Here is a 23,598-nt window from a genome sequence, read left to right on the forward strand (position 1 = left end):
TTGTAAAGCATGATTTTTTGAGTCTTTACGAAATGCCTGTGGTGCTCAGTAGGGTCTCTTTACTCTAATAATATAACATCTCTCAGTCCTGCATTCATCTAGTATTTCCATTTAGCATTTAGTTATGTAGCAAACAATCTCTGCTACATGGAATCTCATTCCTCACATGCTTGTCTCAATTTTGGTTAAGAACGTGCAGTAAATCCTTATGCAGATTATGCTCATCAACCCTTTCATGCTGCTACTTCTTCTTTGGGAACATTCCTTCTAAATGGTAGCTTTGTGGGAAGACTTGTATTTAGTTCCCTGCCTCCTCAGTTCAGCAAGACTACTACTGTTCAACATGGGTCTCCATATCCCTGAATTTGAGTAGAAAAATAAACCAGTAAAAGATGAGAGAATTGTGGCATTCACAACATGTATTTCTCTTCTTTCAAGAATCAGTCCTGTTCTGAACATTGTTCAATGCTTGAGAATAATTGCTTCCTATATTTTGTCCAGTTTTATAGTTGTTTATAGTTAGAATAATGGTCCAGTACTAGTAAAGAAGTCATATCTGGAATTTAAAAATCCATGGATTTATATTTAATTTCCACAAAATCTTGTGAGATGATGTTTATGGAGTAGGTACTTTTATTATAAGCCTAATCTTATGGAAAATTAAATTCAGAATAACTAGTGAGTAGCAGAGTCAGAATTTGAGCCTAAGTCTGAATCTATACTCTGTGTTCTGATTCAACATACTGTGTTGTTGCTGCATCATGAAATTATGTTTATTTCTATCAGAGTATGTATCTCTATCTCAAACATTTAATATTATTTAATATTTTTTTTTACATTTTGTTTGCTACTGTGGCTGATGTATAAATACCATGTATTTTCTGTGTAATTATAACTGTCTTTCCAGTGTCCAACAGATTCATGGGCTCTTGGTGGTGATTTAATAGATAACTTTTTGAATGAATAAATGAATGCACATACCACCATTTTTTACACTATTAAAAATAGAATCTTTCTACATATTTGGAACTAGACTTCATCTTGTCTGCCATCTTGTGGCAACAAAATTCTCCAACAAAAACTAGAGGTAAGGAATATACAAAAAGTGACATGCATCATTAGAATCTTCATAGTTAAGCACATCAAAATATAATTACATGATAGAAAAAGAATTATAGCAGGATTTCCATCTTTGATAAGACAGCTGTAATTAGGAATCAGACTTAGGGAAGTTCAAAACACCGACTGATAAACAGTGGCACTAATTTGATGAAATGAACGCAGAGTTGATGTGCTTCACTGGTGGGTCCAGGCAGCACTTTGGTTGAAGTAAAAAATGATAATTGTATTTGTCATCTCAGATTTGTTATAAGAAAAAAACCCCGTTATTGATAACATTTTTTTCTAAAGATTTTGTATCACATATTGTCATTTTTATTATTTAACTGGCGACCTAACTGATTAATTTCAAAATGTGTTTTTGTTGATCTTAAAACCATAAAGTTATGGTTCTTAAAGCCTTCTACATGACAAAACAATATGTTTATTCTCATCACAAGCAAAAATACATGATTATTTTTAAGCTAATTTTTTTTGTTAACAGGTCTCCTAAAAATATGCAGTAGACCTTGCATTTACATAAAATTAAAGAAAGGATGCTTCAGCAAATGCAAATAAATGCAAAAAAGGAATATTTTAATTTTGATGCATGATTGGTATCAACTATCACAATGTGGTTATAATACAAAAGCAGAATTTTGTATTCTTTGTATAACTAATGGTTATAAGCTATTTATAGACTAAATATCCTGATTAATTAATTTATTATGAAATATATTTATTGATTATACTTCAGACTCCGTTTTTATGTCTAGGATATTTGAAAATGCTTTAATATGAAAATCATACGCACTGACTTCTATAGTTTTGCACTATAACAAGTACAGAAAAATGATTTATTTCTCTTGGTGCATTATTAATTGTATGAATTGACTGTTTAACCTCTATTGATTTGCATTTATTACTTAGTGTTCAACTTGGAAATAGAAGTAAAGATTAGTTTATAGCAGAAAAAAAGTATATCAAAGTTAATATTAACATAATAGGGAAGATCATGTTACTATCTATCATTATATTTCTTTTCCTAAATAATTCTAGAGGTCTTGGAATAGCACTCTTATTAGTTTTAAGACAGAAGTTTTCTAATTCTAAACAATGAACCTATTGTAGCTGACTGTGCATTTTTAGAGATAGTAGCATCTTATTGTTCTTATATTTGAATTTTATCTGTTATGGTTTGGATGTGAAGTGTCTCCCAAATACTCACATATGAGAAAATGCATGAAGGTTCAGAGAAGAAATGATGTGGTCATAGTCTTAAACCATTCAGTGAATTAATCACCTGATGGGATTAATTGAGTGGTAACTAAAGGCAGGTGTGGTGTGGCTGGAGGAGTGGTGTATTGAGGGTGTGGCTTTGGGGTCTATATTTTGTATATGGCAAGTGAGATCTCTCTCTCTCTCTCTCTCTCTCTCTCTCTCTCTTTCTCTCTCTCTCTCTCTCTCTCACTGCTTTCTGATCATCAATCAGGTGAGCTGCTTTCTGTCATACTTCCACCATGAACTTCTGCCTCACCCAGAGTCCTGAGGAATGCAGTCAACCTTCTATGGACTAAGACCTCTAAAATCATAAGCCCTCAAATAAACTTTTCCTCCTCTACAATTGTTCTGGTTGGGTCTGTCATTCACAGTGTTGAAACAGCTGACTGAAACAGTATCTTATATTTGAGTAATCCTTCCCTCCCAGAACTCATTTTTAATAAACTGAATGGAATCTTGATTTGAGAAAATCAAAATTCATACCATTTGAGGCTTTTATTACTAATTGTGATTCAAAAACCCATCAAAATATTCTGATATACAGGAGACACTTTCCTTTTGAGTGTGATGAAAGTCATGGAGAAGGTGTTGTATAAGTGCAGTGCATCTCAACTTATTATTGTTTCTGTATGCCTATAGATAGTTTTTGGACTAGTCTTAATTTTGATTAGCTTTCCCATTGTGCTCCAAGCCACCCTAGTAGCCCAGATATTACAATATTTTGACATTTTGAAATATATGTTACCTTTCTAATACTGCTTCTTTTAAATGGAAATGAAGTACAATTCTTTGACAAACCAGATATCCTGACATTGATTTGGAAACTATGGATGCATAAAATGTTGCTAGATATATAGAAAGCAGAATTTTCTTTTGGCATCAAAGAGAATATGTCTTTAGTTTCTGTAGTTTACTTAAGCAGGAGAATTTCTTTCAAGTAGGTTATCTTCTGAATTTCAAACTGGTTTTGTTGTCTTAGGTTTTTGATATCAGATCAAGACCACTATTAGGGTAGTAAAAAATCCTGGGTTGAACATTTATATCCCAGTTGATGTGAGTTTCAAATGACTTTTACCATATTATCATATTTCTTACTTACTTAAGGGTCTCAATATAACTGATAATTATATCTCCTAACATTAACAAAGCAGATATTACATTTTCACAGGGATAATAGTTTTGCCATTTTGTTAAAAGAAGTACGAGGACCTGAGATCAGAAAAAGGACAACACAAAGTTCTAGGCAAATTGCTCAAAGTTGGGCAGGGAGGGATAAAGGCTTCATAATTTTAAGGAAAGGAATATTTGAAAGGCATAACATAATCACTTTATATGTGCTGCAGATTAAAACTGATAAGAGCAGGACCTTAGAAAATAGGACATAGGACAGGATCATTTTTATAAAAGAAAAAATAGGCCAGGTAATCATGGGAATTCTAGGAAGCTACATGATAATATGATACAGAATTCTCAAGAAGGATATAAATATGAAAAGGGAATCTTTAAGAACATAGATAAAAAGTATTTCACCCCTTTGGAAACCTGTCCAAAGGCTTCCAGCATCCTTTGAATCAGCTGTGTTATCACCAAACAAACCACGAACTTTCAAGTCGTGTCTGATGCTTCACAGTCAGAATATCCTTCTGCCATTCCCCATCTGTTCTTACATTTTAAAAACATTTTTTACCCTTCAATATTCCTTCCCTTTCTTACCTGCATCTCTCTCTCCTTTTTTTCTGTGGTAATGTGATACTATAGTTATCTGCTTTTTTATTTTGCCCTGCATTATGAAAGTTGGTTATGTATTTATTTCTCCCATTAGGTTTTGAGATCCCCTTTGCTGTCTCCATGTTTTATGTAGATTTTCATAAATGGAGCAGTATATAATTTTTTGGTTTTTATCTTTAACTTGAAATGAAATAGAAGGTGATCAGACAAGCTCTGACAGTTCCCTGTCCTTGCATGGATAGTATTTCCTTGTGGTTAGTAGCATTTCATTTTACCTGTGTGCATGATTCAGAGCAAGGTCAGGTTTCCTCATCCGAAGATAGCAGGTAACAAGCTTTGTCTCAATGAAACTTGCCACGCTTGCTATATCTTCAGCAGATGATTCAAAAGGTTTTCCCAGAGCTGCCCCTTTGCTGCAAAGCTTTAAAAAAATAGAACACATTAAATTTCCTAAAAATCTTGTCATATAATTTATCTTTTAAGTAAACAAAACATACACATGTATGCATACTTTTCCAACTATAAATAAAATATCAATGTTTTTCATTGTAAATTAAATAAATTGTTCCTGATCACTATTATGTGACTATAATACAAAATAAGTGATACATTTTACTGTAAAATGTTTCCTATATAATATTTTAAAAGTATGATACAGTTTAAAGGAGTATCATTTGCTAAGAATGTCTGTTTTAAAAATAATGCACACAATAAGCAAAGTTATTAACAGAAAACTAGGCATAAATCATATTAAATACCAGTGCTTTTATGAAAACCCAGCTGAGCAATGATCTAGCACACTATCAAGTTTGATTTAATATAATAAGGGGTATCGGAAGTAAACTCCTAGGAGCCATTAACATGATCGGTGATTAATTTGAGCCTGAATCATATTCTCTAGGATATTATTGAAAGAAAAGAAGTGAAAATTTATAAGAATTTATTGGCAGAGGCCACGGTATTTGAAAAACATGGCAAGAATGTGGAATTCTTAATAAAAATTCCAGGAAGTCAATGGTTTCTGGGCAACATAGATAAACTATAGAGGAAGAAAATAAAATAATAATTTTTTGAGAGAACCCCAAACATTAAGAAGTATCAATAATATGACAAGAGTGTACCAGCATTTTTCCCCCCTCAGATTTTTCTACTGTTCCTTGGAATGAAGATTGATGGGAAAAGAGAAACCCCATCGTCTGTTCATGGGCCTTATTCAGGATACTTTATTGTTTGCTCTCTTCTACATACATCTGTGCTTATACTGGGGGAAATGTTCTCACCAGAGAGAGCAATACTTGGAAGTAATACCAATTTGTGTATATAAATTAATATAAAATTTCTTGTATTCTAAATCCTCTTTGTTTAAATGACAGAGTTCAAAATATTTTTTCTGTTATAGACTGTCTTAAGACTGACTTACCATGTACATTAGCACTACTGTTAATTTTTTAAAATGCAGTTTGAGTTATTTGAGAATGACTAGTTTTTGAACTAGTTTTTTTTTTTTTAAATGAGAGAGAGAGAGAGAGAGAGAGAGAGAGAGAATCTTTTTTGTAGATGGACACAACACAATGCCTTTTTTTTTTTTTTAATGTGGTGGTGCTGATAATCAAACTCGGGTCTGGCCCGTGCTAGGCGAGTGCTCTACCGCTGAGCCGAAATCCCAGCCCCAACACACTCAATAATTACATTAATAAATTGGGAGTTATTGAATGCTATTATCTTTTCTTTGGATATCATATTAATTCCATGGATTTATATTATTTTACAATGTTTTGCCATCTTGATGGATAAAAATTTCAATTTATTCATTAACCAATAAATATTTATTGAGCATTTACTATTAATTTCCAGCCCAAAATTGCTGCTTTCATAATTTAAAACCACTAATTTGGCATTTTTCATAAATTTTGGAAATTTTAAGCTCTGTGCAAATTTTTGTTTTCTATTCCTTGTCTATTTCCATTGTCATAGTAATCTTTTATTGAAAATAGTAGCCGTTTAGCTATATGTTATTATTCCTTTCCTATAGCGTGTATACACACACACACACATATATGATCAAATGGGGTTTTACCTACAGATTATTCTTCATATAAGTATTAACTTTTATTCATGTTTTTATAAGTGCTATACATAAAACATTATAAACTGGGTGCAGTGGTTCACACCTATTTTCCCAGAGGTTTTCGAGGCTGAGACAGGAAATTTGTGAGTTCAAATTCAAAGCCAGCCTCGGCAATTTAGCAAGGCCCTAACCTAAACAACTGTGTGAGACCCTGTCTCAAAATAAAATATGAAAAAAGGGAGTGGGGTGAGAATGTGACTCAGTGGTTAGGCACCCCAAGTTCAATTCTTAGTACCAAAAAAACAAAGTTTCTCTCAATTATTTTGAAAAATAAAAAAGAGATTATTTGTGTATGATATCATGGAAATAACCTCAGTCAATGCTATGTTTGAATGTTTCATACAAATTAACCAATGAGATTGCTAATAAAAGTGAAAAGACATTTAACACATATTTAGCAACTATATCTGAGAGTCTAACATCAGAACCAGCAAATGTGGTTGTAAGTAGACTTTAACACATAATTCTATAAAGCTTTATAGTCTACATGTGACAGCTTGAGACACCATTTCCTCTCTCCTATCAATATGATACTATTGGACCTGGAAATGCATAAACACACAGTTTTCCAGAAAAAAAAAGTGTATGGGATAACAATGAAACACAAAGTAGAAAGCAAAATTACTAGTATTTATGTGTTTTTTCTTTATTAATGTCTCATAGCATTAAAATTGTAAACTTTCTATTTTAGCAATCTTTTCATCACTGTGAACAAAAGACTGACAAGAACAACCTACAGAGAGTAAAGTTTATTTTGGTTGATGGTTTTAAAGTTTCAGTTCATGGCTGGCTGACTCCATAACTCTGGGCCCAAAGTAAGGCAGAACATCATGGCAGAAGGGCAGGGTGAAAGAAAGCAGCTCAGAACATGGCAACCGGGAAGAAGAGGGGGCGGGGCACTCTGCTCACACAGGACAAAATATAAACCCCAGAGGCATACCTCCAGTGACTTACTCCCTCTAGTTATAACCTACCTGCCTACAGTTACTGCCCAGTTTTTATCCACTGATTAGGTCATATCTCTCATAATCTAATCATTTGACCTCTGAAAATCCTTGCACTGTCTCATACATGACCTTTGGGGTGATACCTCATAGCCAAAGCATGACACCTCTTCTTTATTTCTTAAGTGAAATCAGCATTTTTCTCCAAGTCTTAAATACCCAAAACTTCGAATAAAATCTTAACCAAAAAAAAAAAAATGAAACAATTCATGCATCATTATGTGTTCTTTGTGCCTTCCTGTACATGTTATTTTCTGATTTTATGGTGTGGATAAGTCTCCTTTCACAAGCACACATTTTTTGAGTTGAATATACAAGGCTATTCAGAGAATAGTTTTCATGAGGACATTCAGATCCTTCATGGCAAGAGGAAGCTGACCTTCAGATTTTAGATATTACAAACTTTGTCTATGAACACTAAGAGAAAGTGAAGAATAAATGCCTGATCTACTAACATCTGCAATCTCTTCATTTCTGTGAGATTCAAGGTCCAAAAAGGAATAAAAGTTATCAATCTTAATAAACAAATGAAAATACTTCATGAGTCCAAACTATAAGACATTAGTGAAAGACAAGAATGATTTTTCATTTCAGATTAAAATGGGAACACAGATAGCCTGGTAGATAGGCTTTATGTGTATTTGTGGTAATCTTGCTTTATCAATTGAGTATTGTAAGACTGAGAACGTTAAGGATTTTATCAAAGATTGCTTTATTTGTTATCTTCCAAAGTAGTAAATCTTTGAAATGGGCTTGGCAATAGGGAAATTGCTTTAAAAATGTTGAGTTTAAAGGCAGAATTATAGGTACATATAGACAGAATTCTGATATCAGAATCTTGAAAATCATTCCAGATATTTTTGGAATTTTTAAATTTTTTTTTTTTTTTTTATATTTATGTTTTAGTTCTCGGCGGACACAACATCTTTGTTGGTATGTGGTGCTGAGGATCGAACCCGGGCCGCACGCATGCCAGGCGAGCGTGCTACCGCTTGAGCCACCTCCCCAGTCCCCATAAGCTTTCTTTATTCTTTTCCATTCCTTTTTTTTTTTTTTAACCTCTATGTATTTTCAAATAGTCTGTCTTCAACTTCACAAATTCTTCTGCTTGATCAATTCTGATGTTGGTACTTTCTCTTGTATTTTTATTATGTGAGTTGTATTTTTTAGATGCAGAATTTCTTTCTTTTTTCTTTTTGTTTCCAGGGATTGAACTCAGGGGCATTTAACAACTGAGCTATATCCCCATCCCTTTTATTTTTTATTTTGAGTCAGGATCTCCCTGTGTTGCATAGGATCTCACTAAATTGCTGAGGCTGACTTTGAATCTGTGATCCTCCTTTCTCAGTCTCCTGAGCTGCTGGGATTACAGGTATGCACCACCAGGCCCTGCTTAGATGAAGGATTCTGTTTTTTTTAAAAATTATTTTAATCTCTCAAATTTCTCTGCTACATTTTTTAACTGTTTCTCTGCATTTTATTGGAGATTGCTAGTTTTCCTAGCTTCCCAAAACAGTTTCTTTTTTTTTTTATTTTTATTTTTTTATTTTTTTATTTTTTTTTTATTGTTGGTCGTTCAAAACATTACATAGTTCCTCATACATCATATTTCACAGTTTGATTCAAATGAGTTATGAACTCCCAATTTTATCCCGTATACAGATTGCTGTATCACATCAGTTACCCTTCCATTGATTGACATATTGCCTTTCTAGTGTCTGATGTATTCTGCTGTCTATATTATTCTCTACTATCCCCCCTCCCCTCCCCTCCCCTCCCCTTTTCTCTCTCTACCCCTTCTACTGTAAATCACTTCTTCCATTTGAATTATCTTGTCTTACCCCTCCTTTCCTCTTATATGTCATTTTGTATAACCCTGAGGATCGCCTTCCATTTCCATGCGATTCCCCTTCTCATTTCCTTTCCCTCCCACCTCTCAACCCTGTTAATGAAAATCTTCGTCTCAAGCTCTTCGTCCCTACCCTGTCCTTGTTTCCTCCCCTTATATCAGAGGAGTCATTTGGTATTTGTTTTTTAAAGATTGACTAGCTTCACTTAGCATAATCTGCTCTAATGCCATCCATTTCCCTCCAAATTCTATGATTTTGTCATTTTTAAATGCAGAGTAATACTCCATTGTGTATAAATGCCACATTTTTTTAATCCATTCATCTATTGAAGGGCATCTAGGCTGATTCCACAATCTTGCTATCGTGAATTGTGCTGCTATGAACATCGATGTAGCAGTGTCCCTGTAGCATGCTCTTATTAGGTCTTTGGGGAATAGACCGAGAAGGGGAATAGCTGGGTCAAATGGTGGTTCCATTCCCAGCTTTCCAAGAAATCTCCATACTGCTTTCCAAATTGGCTGCACCAATTTGCAGTCCCACCAGCAATGAACAAGAGTGCCCTTTTCCCCACATCCTCTCCAGCACTTATTGTTGTTTGACTTCCTAATGGCTGCCAATCTTACTGGAGTGAGATGGTATCTTAGGGTAGTTTTGATTTGCATTTCTCTGACTGCTAGCGATGGTGAGCATTTTTTCATGTACTTATTGATTGATTGTATGTCCTCTTCTGAGAAGTGTCTGTTCAGGTCCTTTGCCCATTTATTGATTGGGTTACTTGTCTTATTGTCTAATTTTTTGAGTTCTTTATATATTCTGGTTATTAGGGCTCTATCTGAAGTGTGTGGAGTAAAGATTTGTTCCCAGGATGTAGGCTCCCTGTTTATCTCTCTTATTGTTTCTTTTGCTGAGAAAAAACTTTTTAGTTTGAGTAAGTCCCATTTGTTGATTCTAGTTGTTAACTCTTGCGCTATGGGTGTCCTATTGAGGAATTTGGAGCCTGCTCCCACAGTATGTAGATCATAACCAACTTTTTCTTCTATCAGATGCCGTGTCTCTGATTTAATATCAAGCTCCTTGATCCATTTTGAGTTAACTTTTGTGCAAGGCGAGAGATAGGGATTCAGATTCATTTTGATGCAAATGGATTTCCAGTTTTCCCAGCACCATTTGTTGAAGATGCTATCCTTCCTCCATTGCATGCTTTTAGCCCCTTTATCAAATATAAGATAGTTGTAGAAATAGATAAAAGAATCATGAAATTCATATGGAATAATAAAAGACCCAGAATAGCAAAAACAATACTAAGCAGGAAGTGTGAATCAGGCGGTATAGCGATACCAGACTTCAAACTATACTACAGAGCAATAGTAACGAAAACAGCATGGTACTGGTACCAAAACAGGCGGGTGGACCAATGGTACAGAATAGAGGACACAGTAACCAATCCACAAAACTACAACTATCTTATATTTGAATTTTTAAATTTCTATGCACACATTTTCATGAATTGAGAAGTTAATTCTCTAGAAGACAGACCGATTGTAACATGGTGTGGACTAGTGTGAATTCGGAGACTATGTTCAACTTCTGTTTGTCTAAAACTAGACTCTTTAAAAAATCTTTGATAAGTCATGGACCTAAGGGAATAAAAACTTTTAAGCTACCTGAAATTGAATATCAGTAAAAAGATTTTGAATTAGGAAAAATAATATTATGAGTTAATTTTTGTTTCAAAAGGAACTTTTTAAAGCATTTTTGAATAAGGTTTGGGCATATTAAAAGTATAATATTTAGGGGGAAATGCAGGTGAAACACTTCTAATTGCTTTAATGAGAAGTTAGATATTAAAATGAGACTTCAATAGTAAATTAGAATTATAAATTGAACTTTTAATAAGAAGATGCCAGGCACGGTGGCACATGCCTGTAATCCCAGTGGCACAGGAGCCTGAGGCAGGAGGATCACAAGTTCAAAGCCAGCCTCAGTAATTTAGCAAGGCCTTATCAACTCAGGAAGACATGATATGCCACAGTCCAGCTGCAGCAAAATAACCCTGGGGTGACGAGCAACTTGTGTAGATTGATACAGCAGGAGTGGAAGCCGTTTATTGTAGGACAGGAGCGGTATTTATACATTCCACGCAGCTTATCTTAATTAGCATAAACTAGATACATCAGTCAACCAATAAGAAATCTCCCTCTGGCAAAATGCCAGGCGCCATCCTGACTTGTTTACAGACTCTAACATTTCCCCCTTTGGTTTAATATAAATAACAACCATAGTGGTTTTTACACAAACACCATAAATAATCTGCTACAAGCAGAAGGGGAGGATACAAAATGCCACAATACCAAGCCAATTGATGGCTCCATGCAAGAAGCCCTTGGAAAAATTATACCAGCAATGACACCATTAGCAAAGATACCGAGTTACAATTTGTTGTAGATTACAGTTTGTTGTCTCAGTCCAGGTAAAGCAGTGTCTCAATAGATTAACTCACAGTCCAGGTAAATCACAGTCCAGGTAAGTTCTGCAGGCAGCTAGCTTAAATCACAGTCCAGGTAAATTCTGCAGTCTGTCCAGTTCTCAGCAACACTGGAAATTCTTTCACTTTCGTTTTCACTGGCACTGGGATGAAGGCAGGAACTCCGGATGGCTAAAGAAAATCCTGTAGTATTCCAGCAGGCACTAAGAAAACAACCTTCTGAACAAATTATACATTATCTCAAGGTTTTTTACATTTGAAATAAGCCTTAATAGTGCTCATTACTCATTAGCCTCCAGGTGTGGGAGAACCATTGTAGTTACTGGCCTTGGAAATGATCAAACTTCAGAAACACAGGCCGGCCATCTTCTGCCTGCAGCATCCCTGGCAGCCCCAGATGGCCCCTGGTAGAGTCCCAGACTCAAACTGCTTCTGGGCACAGGGAGCAAGAGCCTGCGAGACTGTGCCTCCAGGTCAGGTCTAGATTTGGGCTCCCGGCAGTGGAAGAGCCGGCTGCCACCGCTTGGAAAGTACTTGCTGCACCATGACCTGCTCGCGCACGTGGCAGCCGCCACGCACCCTCCGGTAACGAAAAGTATTCAGTAATAGCTTTTTGCTGCAACTTTTTTCCTGATAATCCTTCCTCCTCTGAACTTTCTTCTTTCTAACTAGAGTTCCTGGGCTTCCGTCAACACATGCCCTAATTATTCTTGGTTCCACTGGGGTGCCTTCTTCCCTTAGTAATTTACTTAACACCCCTTCCATATTTTCGTCACAAAGACAATACAACATTTCAAGACAAAACAAGGCACAAACATACTGTATCAATCTTCTCCATTTTCTCAAAATGGCCATTTTTCCTCTCGCCCTATCTGCCTAAGGACAAGCAACTTGTTTTTTTTCGTCACTTACCCCCGAGTGTCCCGGGGCTCCCCGTACGGGCCACCATCTGCTGCAGTCTGGCTGCAGCAAAATAACCAGGGGGTGACGAGCAACCTGTGTAGATTGATACAGCAGGAGTGGAAGCCGTTTATTGTAGGACAGGAGCTGTATTTATACATTCCACACAGCTTATCTTAATTAGCATAAACTAGATACATCAGTCAACCAATAAGAAATCTCCACACTTAATGGCTCACTGGCCTTACTTCACAAACCACTCCCTCTGGCATTTGCCAGGTGCCATCTTGTCTTGTTTACAGACCCTAACATTTCTCTGGCAAAATGCCAGGGGCCATCCTGACTTGTTTACAGACTCTAACAATGATGTCTAAATAAAGTAAAAATAAAAAAAGGATTGGGGATGTTGCTCAGTGGTTAAGCATCTCTGGGTTCCGTCCCCAATACCAAAAAAAAAAAGTTAATAAAGTGATATATATTTCATAAAAATATTCGATAATTTTCTGAAAACAATAAGATAATGAGACTTTAGAGTTATAAAACATGTTTTCTTGGGTTTCTCAGAGTTGTTTTAAGTACTAAATATCAAATCCATTTTTGGAAATTGTTCACAAAGAAATTCCAAGGGCCATTTAAAGACACAGCAGAAATAATCAATGGTATTATCTTGTGGTCACATTCTAACAAATGCTGACATATATTTTTCTTTAATTAGGGTTATCATTAATAATATTTATATTGCTATTAGAATATTTGATTATTAGAGTATTTTGGTATTAGAAAATTATTCGAATATTTTATGATGAATATTTGTCTAGTATATTCCTGGAACATAATTTTGAGTACTCTGTCAAGATTTAGGAGAGAGCAATAAATCTTGAAAAACATGGCAATATTTGAGTTATCAAATATCTACAGATGTAGATGTATGTCATCATCCAATCAGTAACTTTAAGATTTTCATTTCTTTTTAGAAATTACCACATAAATAAAGATGAAGAGAAAGTTATCCATAATTCTAGCATCATACACAATTGCCATTAATTTTTGACATATTTCTTTCTATACTTTCATGGTTTTATATCATAATAAAGGATATACTGCACATGATTTCATATTCCTTCATATCTTTTGTTTTTTTCCACTTTTAATTGAAAAATTAGAACATAAAATAGACTCGCGTTACAATTATAGTCCATGATTTCAATAGTCCTCTTTCAGCAAATGAAAAAATCTTAGAAAGTTAGTAAAGATGATATGAACAATATAATCGAGCAACAGGATGTGTGTGTGTGTGTGTGTGTGTGTGTGTGTGTGTGTGTGTGTAATATGGTTAAAATATGAGGTGTCCTGCAAAAGCTCATGTGGGAGACAATCCAAGAATTTTCAGAGGTAAATGATTAGATTATCAGAGATGTAATCTAATGAGTGTAATAATATGCTGATATGGATAAGTGGGCAGTAACTGTAGACAGGTAAGGTGTGGCTGGAAGAAGTAAGTCACTGCGGTATGCCTTTGGGGTTTATATTTTGTCCCTGGTAAACAGAGCTGTCTCTGCTTCCTGATTGTCATATCCTGAGTTGCTTTCCTCTGCCATACCCTTCTGCCCTGGTGTTCTGAATCACCTTTGGTCTCAGAGCTATGGAGTCAGCCCACCCTGGACTATACATCTGAAACCATGAGCCAAAATAAACTTTTCATCCTGTATGTTGATCTTGTCAAGTATGTTGATCACAGCAATGCAGAAGCTGACTAAAACAGTATGTATAATGTATATGTATAAAATACACACAAGTATATGCATATACATACACACATGAACATATAAAATTGTCTACCCCCAAATACCCCAAAACAGCAGATTGCATATTTTTCTCAAAGAGTTCAAGGGAAAGTTGCCTATACCTCATGAATATACCACAGTGAATCTCACTATTTTGTACATCCACAAGACTGGGGTCTTAATTAGAATAAGACATATTCCATTCTTGTATAATTATATCAAAATGGACTCTATTGTCATGTATAACTAAAATGAACCAAATAAAATAAAAAAATAGTAAAAAAAATAACCTCAACAATTGAAGAAATTGAATTTATTTTGAATATGTTCTCTGACCATAATGGAATCAAAACTCAACAGTTAAAAACCACAAAATAATCCAATTTGAAAATGAGCAAAAGACCTAACCAGATATTTCACTGAAAAGATGGCAAAAAACACATAAAAACATTTGACATTAATAGTCATTAGAGAATATGCACTAAAACTATAGTGAGATATTCCTGAACACATGTGAGAATGGCTAATTTTTTTTTAAAGTAGCAATAACATCAGAAGTGAGAATGCTGACAATACAGATCACTCACATATTGCTGATTGGAATGTAAAATGGTCTAGCCAACTGTGAAAAACAATATCTCAACTTCTTAAAAGCCAACATGCAACTATTGTAAAACCCAACAATTGCACTCCTAGACGCTTAGTCCACAGAAAAGAAGACTTTGTTTACACAAACATCCATATGCAATGAACACACCATAGTGAATCTTACATCATATACATCCAAAAGAATGGAGTCCTAATTAGAATAAGATATATTCTGTGCTTGTACAATTGTATCAAAATGAATACTGTCATGTATAACTGAAAAGAACCAATAAAAAAGACTAAAATTTAAAACATTATATATATTTTTTATAATGGGATACTTTAAAGAATGAAAGATGCACTGTTAAACTACAGATGTAAATTGGGAACATACCACGCTCTATGTTCATCTTCTCATGTATAAATTAACATTAACATGATGTTTATAATATATGTGAACAATTCCTCCTCCCAAAAAAGTGTCCATATATATATTTGTTTATAGCAATGCCATTCATAACAGCATCAAACCAGAAACAATCTCAACAGCCTTTCATTGGGTGAATGGTTAAACAAACTGTGGTACATTTTAAAATAAGGAATACAATTATGCAATAATAAAGAACAAACTAGTGATATGCAATCACTGGAATGAATCTCCTAGAAATATGCCGAGTGTAAAAGCCAATCCCCCAAGATTACACACTGTGTGATTACATGACCAAATTTTAGAAATGGAGAAAATATCATGGTGTTAAGTATTGGATGGGTTTTGTGGTTTTAAGAGGCTAATAGGAAGGAATCCCTGTAGTGATATAACTAAAGGGTGATGGAACTGTAGGGTATTGTGATTTGGTAGCTAAATATGCAGATTTACACAAAATAAAATTTCCCTGAAATAATATTCACTCCCTTCACATACATAGAGTGCAAGGAAAACTGAAGAAATTGTAGGATTAGTGGATTGTGTCAATAGTAATATTATAGTTGTGAAACTATACTAAAGTTTGCAAGATAGTCCTATTGGGACAAACTGCATAAACTATACATGGGATCTCTCTGCATTACAAATATATGTGAATCTATAATTATCCCAAAGTAAAATATAAATTTAAAAATCATGTTAAAATTTAGGTGTTTTTAGTTTTTTCCCTTGTTTTCTTTTTCCTTCAGGATACCTGTGATCATGCTTAACTGGAATTTTAGATGAGAAGATAAATCATATCCAAGGGCAAGATTTTTCCACAAAGTTTTTGTTAAATTATAGATGAGTCCTATAATAAACAACTCCTAATCATGGACATTTCATTGTTAGTTAAATTATATATCATTATTTTAAATGACTGTGTAACTTTATGGCTCCCCATTTAATTATTTCTTCAGTAGGAATTTTCTCAGTGTCATAAATAAATAGTGTATATCAAACAGTCTTATATATATCGTTGCTTGTGTTTTGTCATATCCAAATTGATATATTCTTTCTTTCAAAGTGTATTATTACATATTGGAACTGTTAAATCACGGACGTACTCATATAATCCAAAAAACACTTTAGAATACACATCAAGAAAGTGTTGTCCAGAAAAGCTTTACACGTTTACCAACAAAGCATTAAAGTTCTTGGTTCCCTATCTTACCCACATTAGGTATTAGCAATGCTTTAATCTATTTATTCTTTGCAAATCATATGGGTGAAAATGGCAGTTCCCTTAATTTGATTACTAGCTCATCCTCTTACATTTATTTGACATATGTATGGGTATACTGTTTGCTTATGAATTTTATTCATTTAAGAATTAGGCTGTCCTGAATTTTATTGATTTATTTTCATTTAATAAATACATAGATTTTCCCAAATATGTAATTTATTGACTTATGTTGATCACGTTTTGGTCTCAGGCGTTTGCTAGCTTTGTAAGACAAACTGGAAAGATTCCCATCTTTTTCAATGCACTGGAACATTTCAAAATAAATATTTGAAAAAAAAATCTGAACTTGGCTCCTTTCATCTCTCTCTTTTTTTCTTAATTATTGTTCTACTCAGGTTTTCAGTATTTTGCATCAATTTTGTTAATTTTTGTTTTCCCATGAAATTGTCAGTTTCATGCAGATTTAAAAATCTGTCATTACAGTGGAGAACATTATATTCTTAGCGCATTTTAAATGCCTGTGTTTTCATATGCCATCCCCTTGCTCATTCTTGCTACTATGTAGTTTTGTTTACTATGTTTATTTCTTAACCAGAATTACCTGTAGTGTATTTTGTTTTCTTCAAGGACAATAAACTCTTAATTTATTAATCTTCTCTTATTTAATTTGTCAATTTTGGCATTTATGTTGTCCCCTGCCTCCCCCTGTCATGTTTTCCTTTTCTTTTTTTGGTTCTTTTACTAATGTCTATGGATAGTCAACTCATTTATGTTAGTTTTTCTTATATATAAATTTGTTGATTATTTCTGTATTTAATTTAGGAAAAAATTCAGGGTTTCATTTATTTTTTAATTAATTAATTAATTAATTAATTTTTTACATTTGAATCAGATGGGATATAATTTCTCATTTTTCTGAGTGTACAGGTTGCAGAATCACATTGGTCATGCAGTCGCATATATACCCACAGCAATAATAATGTCTATTTTATTCTGCTGTCCTTCCATTCCCCTCTTCCCCTCCCCTCCCCTCCCATCACTTCTCTCTACCCAATCTAATGTGACCCACTTTTTTTTCCCCTCACATCATCATACCTGAATTCTATATAACTAAGGGGGTCTTTTTCCCTTTTCCATGCAATTCCCATTCTCTCTCCCTTTCCCTCCCACCTCTCTTCCCTGTCTAGGGGTAATTTTCTTCTCATGCTCTTCCTCCCTACCCCTTTTTGAGTCACCTCCCTTATATCAGAGAAGACATTCAGCATTTGTTTTTTGGGGTTTGGCTAATATCACTTAGCATAATCTGCTCTGATGCCATCCATTTCCCTGCAAATGCCATGATCTTGTTATTTTTTAGTGCTGAGTAATATTCCATTTTGTATAAATGCCACATTGTTTTTATCCATTCATCCATTGAAGGGCATCTAGGTTGGCTCCACTGTCTAGCTATTGTGAATTGTGCTGTGTCCCCGTAGTATGCCGTTTTTAGGTCCTTTGAGTATAGTCCAAGAAGAGGAATAGCTGGGTCAAATGGTTGTTCCATTCCCAGTTTTCCAAGGAATCTCCACACTGCTTTCCAAATTGGCTGCACCAATTTGCAGCCCCACCAGCAATGTATGAGTGTACCTTTTTCCCTGCATTCTTGCCAGCACTTGTTGTTCTTTGACTTCATAATGGCTGCCATTCTTACTGGAGTGAGATGATATCCTAGAGTAGTTTTAATTTGCATTTCTCTGATTGCTAGCCATGGTGAGCATTTTTTCTTGTATTTGTTGATTGATTGATTGTATATCCTCTTCTGAGAAGTGTCTGTTCAGGTCCTTGGCCCATTTGTTGATTGGGTTATTTGTTTTTTTGTTGTTTAACTTTTTGAGTTCTTTGTATATCCTAGAGATTAGAGCTCTATTTGATGTGTGAGGGGTAAAAATTTGTTCCCAGGATGTAGGCTCCCTATTCACTTCACATATTATTTCTCTTGCTGAGAAAAAACTTTTTAGTTTGAATTCATCCCATTTGTTGATTCTTGGTTTTAATTCTTGTGCTAAGGAGTCTTATTAAGGAACTTGGGGCCTAACTCCACATGATGGAGATTAGGGCCTACTTTTTCTTCTATTAGACACAAAGTCTCTGGTTTGATTCCTAGATCCTTGATCCATTTTGAGTTAACTTTTGTGCATGGTGAGAGATAGGGATTCAATTTCATTTTGTTGCATATGGATTTCCAGTTCTTCCAGCACCATTTGTTGAAGATGCTATCCTTTCTCCATTGCATGCTTTTAGCACCTTTGTCTAATATAAGGTAGTTTAAATTTTGTGGGTTGGTCTCTGTGTCCTCTATTCTTTACCATTGATCTACCAGCCTGTTTTGGTGCCAGTACCATGCTGTTTTTGTTACTATTGCTCTGTAGTATACTTTAAGATCTGGTATAGCTATACCACCTGTTTCACTCTTCCTGTTTAGAATTGCTTTAGCTAGTCTGGGTCTCTTATTTTTCCAGATGAATTTCATAATGGCTTTTTCTATTTTTGTGAGGCATGCCATTGGTATTTTGATCGAAATTGTGTTGAATCTGTAGAGTACTTTAGGTAATATGGCCATTTTAATAATATTAATTCTTCCTATCCATGAGCAAGGTATATCTTTCCATCTTCTAAGGTCTTCTGTTTCTCTCTTTAGGGTTCTATAGTTTTCATTGTATAGATCTTTCACCTCTTTGTTAAGTTGATTCCCAAGTTTTTTTTTTTTTGAGGATATTGTGAATGGGGTAGTTTTCCTCATTTCCATTTCAGAGGATTTGTCACTGATATACAGGAAAGCCTTTGATTTATGGGTGTTGATTTTATGTCCTTCCACTTTGCTGAATTCATTTTCTAATTCTAGAAGTTTCTTGGTAGAACTTTTTGGATCTACTAAGTATAGGATCATATCATCAGCAAATAGTGCTAGTTTAAGTTCTTCTTTTCCTATATTTATTACTTTAATTTCTTTTGTCTGTCTAATTGCTCTGGTGAGTGTTTCCAGAACAATGTTGAATAGAAGTGGTGAGAGAGGGCATCCCTAACTTTTTCCAGATTTTAGAGGGAATGCCTTCAATTTTTCTCCGTTTAGAATGATGCTGGCCTGAGGCTTAGCGTAGAAAGCTTTTACAATGTTGAGGTAAGTTCCTGTTATCCCTAGTTTTTCTAGTGTTTGAAACATAAAGGGATGCTGTATTTTGTAGAATGCTTTTTCTGTGTCTATTGAGATGATCATATGGTTCTTATCTTTAAGTCTATTGATGTGGTGGATTACATTTATTGATTCCATATGTTGAACCAGCCTTGCATCCCAGGGATGAAACATGGGTTTCATTTCTATCTCTTTCATAGTTATGAAAAGTATGGGCTTATTATTCTTTAAAACTTTCCATGTGCAGTGGCACATACCCATAATCTCAGTGACTCAGAGGCTGAGGCAGGAGGATCATGTTTTAGGCCATCCTCAGCACGTTAGTGAGATCATGTTTCAACATAAAAAATAAGAAAAGTGCTGGGATGTAGCTCAGCCATAGTGTGTCCTGAGAACATCCCTAGTATTGGAAAAAAAAAAAACAGGCAAACAAACAACAACAACAAACACTTTACTACCGACTTTCCTGATTACTTGCAAGGCTAGACTGCTTTTTGTATATTTGTTAGTCATTTCTATTCCAACACTTGTGCAGTCTTATCAGTCCCTTTACATATGATCTCACTAATTTGTGTTGCTGTTGTTGATTTCCATGAGCTCAGTCATGAAAGCCTGGGGTTCTGTCATGTTCTAAATTTCTTTTCTTATTCTACAGGACTAAACTCCTTCAGAGAACTGTCTTTACCCCATAGGGTAGCTCTTGTGTAGGGCACAAATATTATAATTGCACATAAACCCAAGTTTAAGGTATCCCTCCTTGTTGTAGGGGACAAAGAATCAAAATGCAAAAGTATTAGGGTCAAAGATGGAGAAGCTGGAAAGGCCAGAGGTGAATCCTAAAGATGTTCTCTTGGACCAAAACATAAAAAGATAAACTTTTTATTTCTTTTTCTTTTTAATTGGTACATTATATAAATAATGGTGAGATTTGTTGTTACACATTTATATATGCACAAAAGGCAACTATAATTTGGTCAATATCATTCCTCAGTATTTTTCCCATCCCTTCTTTCTCCCCCATCCCTTTTATCTACTCCACTAACCTGTCTTAGATTTTAGAGCCCACCTACCCCCTGCATCTTTATAATTTTAAAAAGCAGTATTCTTTTGAAAAAAAGTAACTGAGATTAGAGAATTGGAGAAAATAATGAAAATGTAGAACAAGTTAGAATGTAGAACAAATTCTAAACCAGAAGCAATAAGCAAAGAATCAATATAAGATAAAATTAAATTAGAAATGGAGAAGGCAATCTCTAAAAATGAAAGATATTAAAAAGTCATTAGTAACGAAATTTTACAATTTCTAAGGCATTTTAATATACATAATTATATTTAAATTTTCATTATCTTCATGGAGTTGATAAAACTGGTAATATTACCCCAATTTTACAGGTATTAAAAGCTATGCTAGAAGGTCTGGTCATTTGCCCCAGCTAGTAACAGAAACCAGAAGTGATTTTACATAAAAAATTCTATTTCCTCGACATCAGGATCATTGTCTTAAATAATTAATTTTTAAAAAACTTAGTATTCAGTACTTAGGTTACGAACTTAGTAGACTTCTTGCTACAACTTCCAAGGATTTTATTCTAAAAATATGGCTTCTAATTTCCACACAGAATCTTTTCAAAGGCTTGTCCTTGTGTAAGAGATTGATCCAAGTCAAATATTTGCTAATAGATTGGGTTGATTGTTTCTTCTTAGTTCTCCTGAAGCTCACCTCAGTATTGGTAGAGCTTACATATGGTACTTCCTCGATAAGGGAAACCAACAACAAGCTTTGACCTCCAGACTTCCCTGATTTTCTTTTTCTATGTCTTTTGCTCATCAATGTATCTCAATGTGGGGTATAACTCTGCTTATCCATTTCCACTTTGTACATGACTGCCATTCTTACTGGAGTGAGATGATATTGTAGAGTAGTTTTAATTTGAACAACCAATAAAAAAATTAGTTTTAATTTGCCATTCTTCCTTGGGCCTTTTTTGGTTTTGTTTTGTTTAATTCTACCATGTATCTGGAACACGTTGCAATTATCCTACTTTTTGTATCTTCATGTGGGTAATAGCATACGGAGGGATGAAAATTAGGTGAAAAATCACTCTCTATCTGAACCTATAAATTCTTTGATGGGATCCTTAAAATTCCTTTTTAGATACCAAACTAAATGTTCAAGTCTGTAAGGGTCTTACAATGAATAGTTTTCAATTTCAATAAATACCTTTTCGTACTTTTTTAACAGAGTGGAAAGAAGCTCTACATTGTAGAATAATACCCATTGGTTTTAAATTCTCTATCATTTTATTATATGAAAGAAGAATGAATCAGAGAGCTCGTCACTTGTAACTTTCTACATGGTGCCACATAGGTCTACTAAAGTGTCTCCCCAGGAGAGAGAAAGTATGTAGGGCTAAGAGATGAAGAGAATTATGTTCACACATCAGTGGACTTAAAAGTACTATCAGGGTTTCAGGAGTAATGCTTTTCAGCCAAATAGGCCATGATGTGACCTCTATTAAATTTATGGGAAATGAGGTTACTCCCTGTGTGATAAGCTGTTGAATGACAGTAAAAAGTAATTAATCACTCCTACTCCTATTTGTTAAAATAGCTGTGCTTCATCCTCCCCCCCCCACCCCTTTAGGTAGGCTTAAAATTGAGGTGTGGCCACAGTGGGTTCATTCCACTGTGTTTCACCTTGATCTGACCAGACAGTAATTTGCTTATGCTCTGAAGCATGTAGATGATACACATTAACCTTCAGGGTTTTTTTTTTTTTACCAGGGATACCCCTAAACTTCAGCTATCTAATGTGTAAAGCAGATTAGAAATGTGGCAGGAGTGAGATGAATTAATACAATGAATCTTTCTTCCTTTTTGCTCCTATATTTTCACTCATAAAACTAGTGACTTTAAAATGAAGATAATGTTAATAGTATGTTTAGTTTACAGTAGTTACTGGTATTGTAAAGTAAGTATATTATCATATACAAACTCAGATCTTATACAATAATTGTGATGCCTAGCATTTATTAAGAGCTATGTGTTTGGCATTGTGCTGTCCTTTATATATGATATCACATTAAATATTATTCTTTTTACATGGTATCTTATTAAATATTATTCCTATTTTCTGATGAGGAAATTTGGTTTAAGAGTGGGTATTAATTTATCAAACAGTAAGAGCTAGAGCTATGATTCAGATCCAGGTCTGCTGCCTCAACTAAATTCTATATCCTTTAGATAGTAAGGAAAGCGCTTCTCAACTAGCCATTAACCCTAATGAGTCCCAATAGTTATCATTAACAATGCTTTCCTATTTATGACTATTCCATCTCTATGACTATCTCTATCACTATATCTATCTTAATAACTAAATTACCATTCTACTTTTTCAGTAGAATATAAGATAGGCAGAAAAAGGGATAAGTCAAAATCTATTAAGCAACAAGATATGGCACTTTTATATATATCAACTACTTAATGCCTACAATCACCCATTTTCTAGATGAAATAGAGTTACCTAATTCAAGCACAGGAGGCTAGAACAGAAGTAAAGAGAAGAAAGAATAAGAGAAAAGAAGACATGGTAGAAGTACTATAGGAAGAAAAGGAGAACAGTTCTTATCAAGATCACAGGAGTCCTTGTCTAAGGTTCAGTGATGAAGGCCTTGGTTAGATGCAGTGATCAATGCCTTTTATTATGGGACCATGGCTCCCTAGGCAGGGGAGTTTCTGAAATATTCTTTCCTCCCCTTTGCTAAATAGTGGTGACATGAAAATAAATATTCTGAGGACATTTGATGGTAATCGAAATTTTGTGGAACTCTTTACCTTATGTATAAACTTCAGATCTATTGCTTTTCTAATTTTTATTCCTACGAATTAGATATTTTTCAAAACCTTTTAAAAAATGTAAGTGAAAAAATGGGCT

At 34.5% G+C, this 23,598-nt stretch overlaps 1 protein-coding gene across 1 annotated transcript in view; it reads right to left on the minus strand.

Annotated features, from left to right (window-relative positions):
- Spata16 (spermatogenesis associated 16) overlaps positions 1–23,598 on the minus strand; it is a 222,618-nt gene that overhangs the window by 165,439 nt on the left and 33,581 nt on the right. The window contains exon 2 of the mRNA XM_026382944.2: positions 4,383–4,528. Within this exon, the coding sequence (XP_026238729.2) occupies positions 4,383–4,528 (146 nt within the window). The remainder of the gene's footprint in view (positions 1–4,382; positions 4,529–23,598) is intronic.

The sequence above is a fragment of the Urocitellus parryii genome, chromosome 2, assembly GCF_045843805.1.
Source record: "Urocitellus parryii isolate mUroPar1 chromosome 2, mUroPar1.hap1, whole genome shotgun sequence".
NCBI lineage: Eukaryota > Metazoa > Chordata > Mammalia > Rodentia > Sciuridae > Urocitellus > Urocitellus parryii.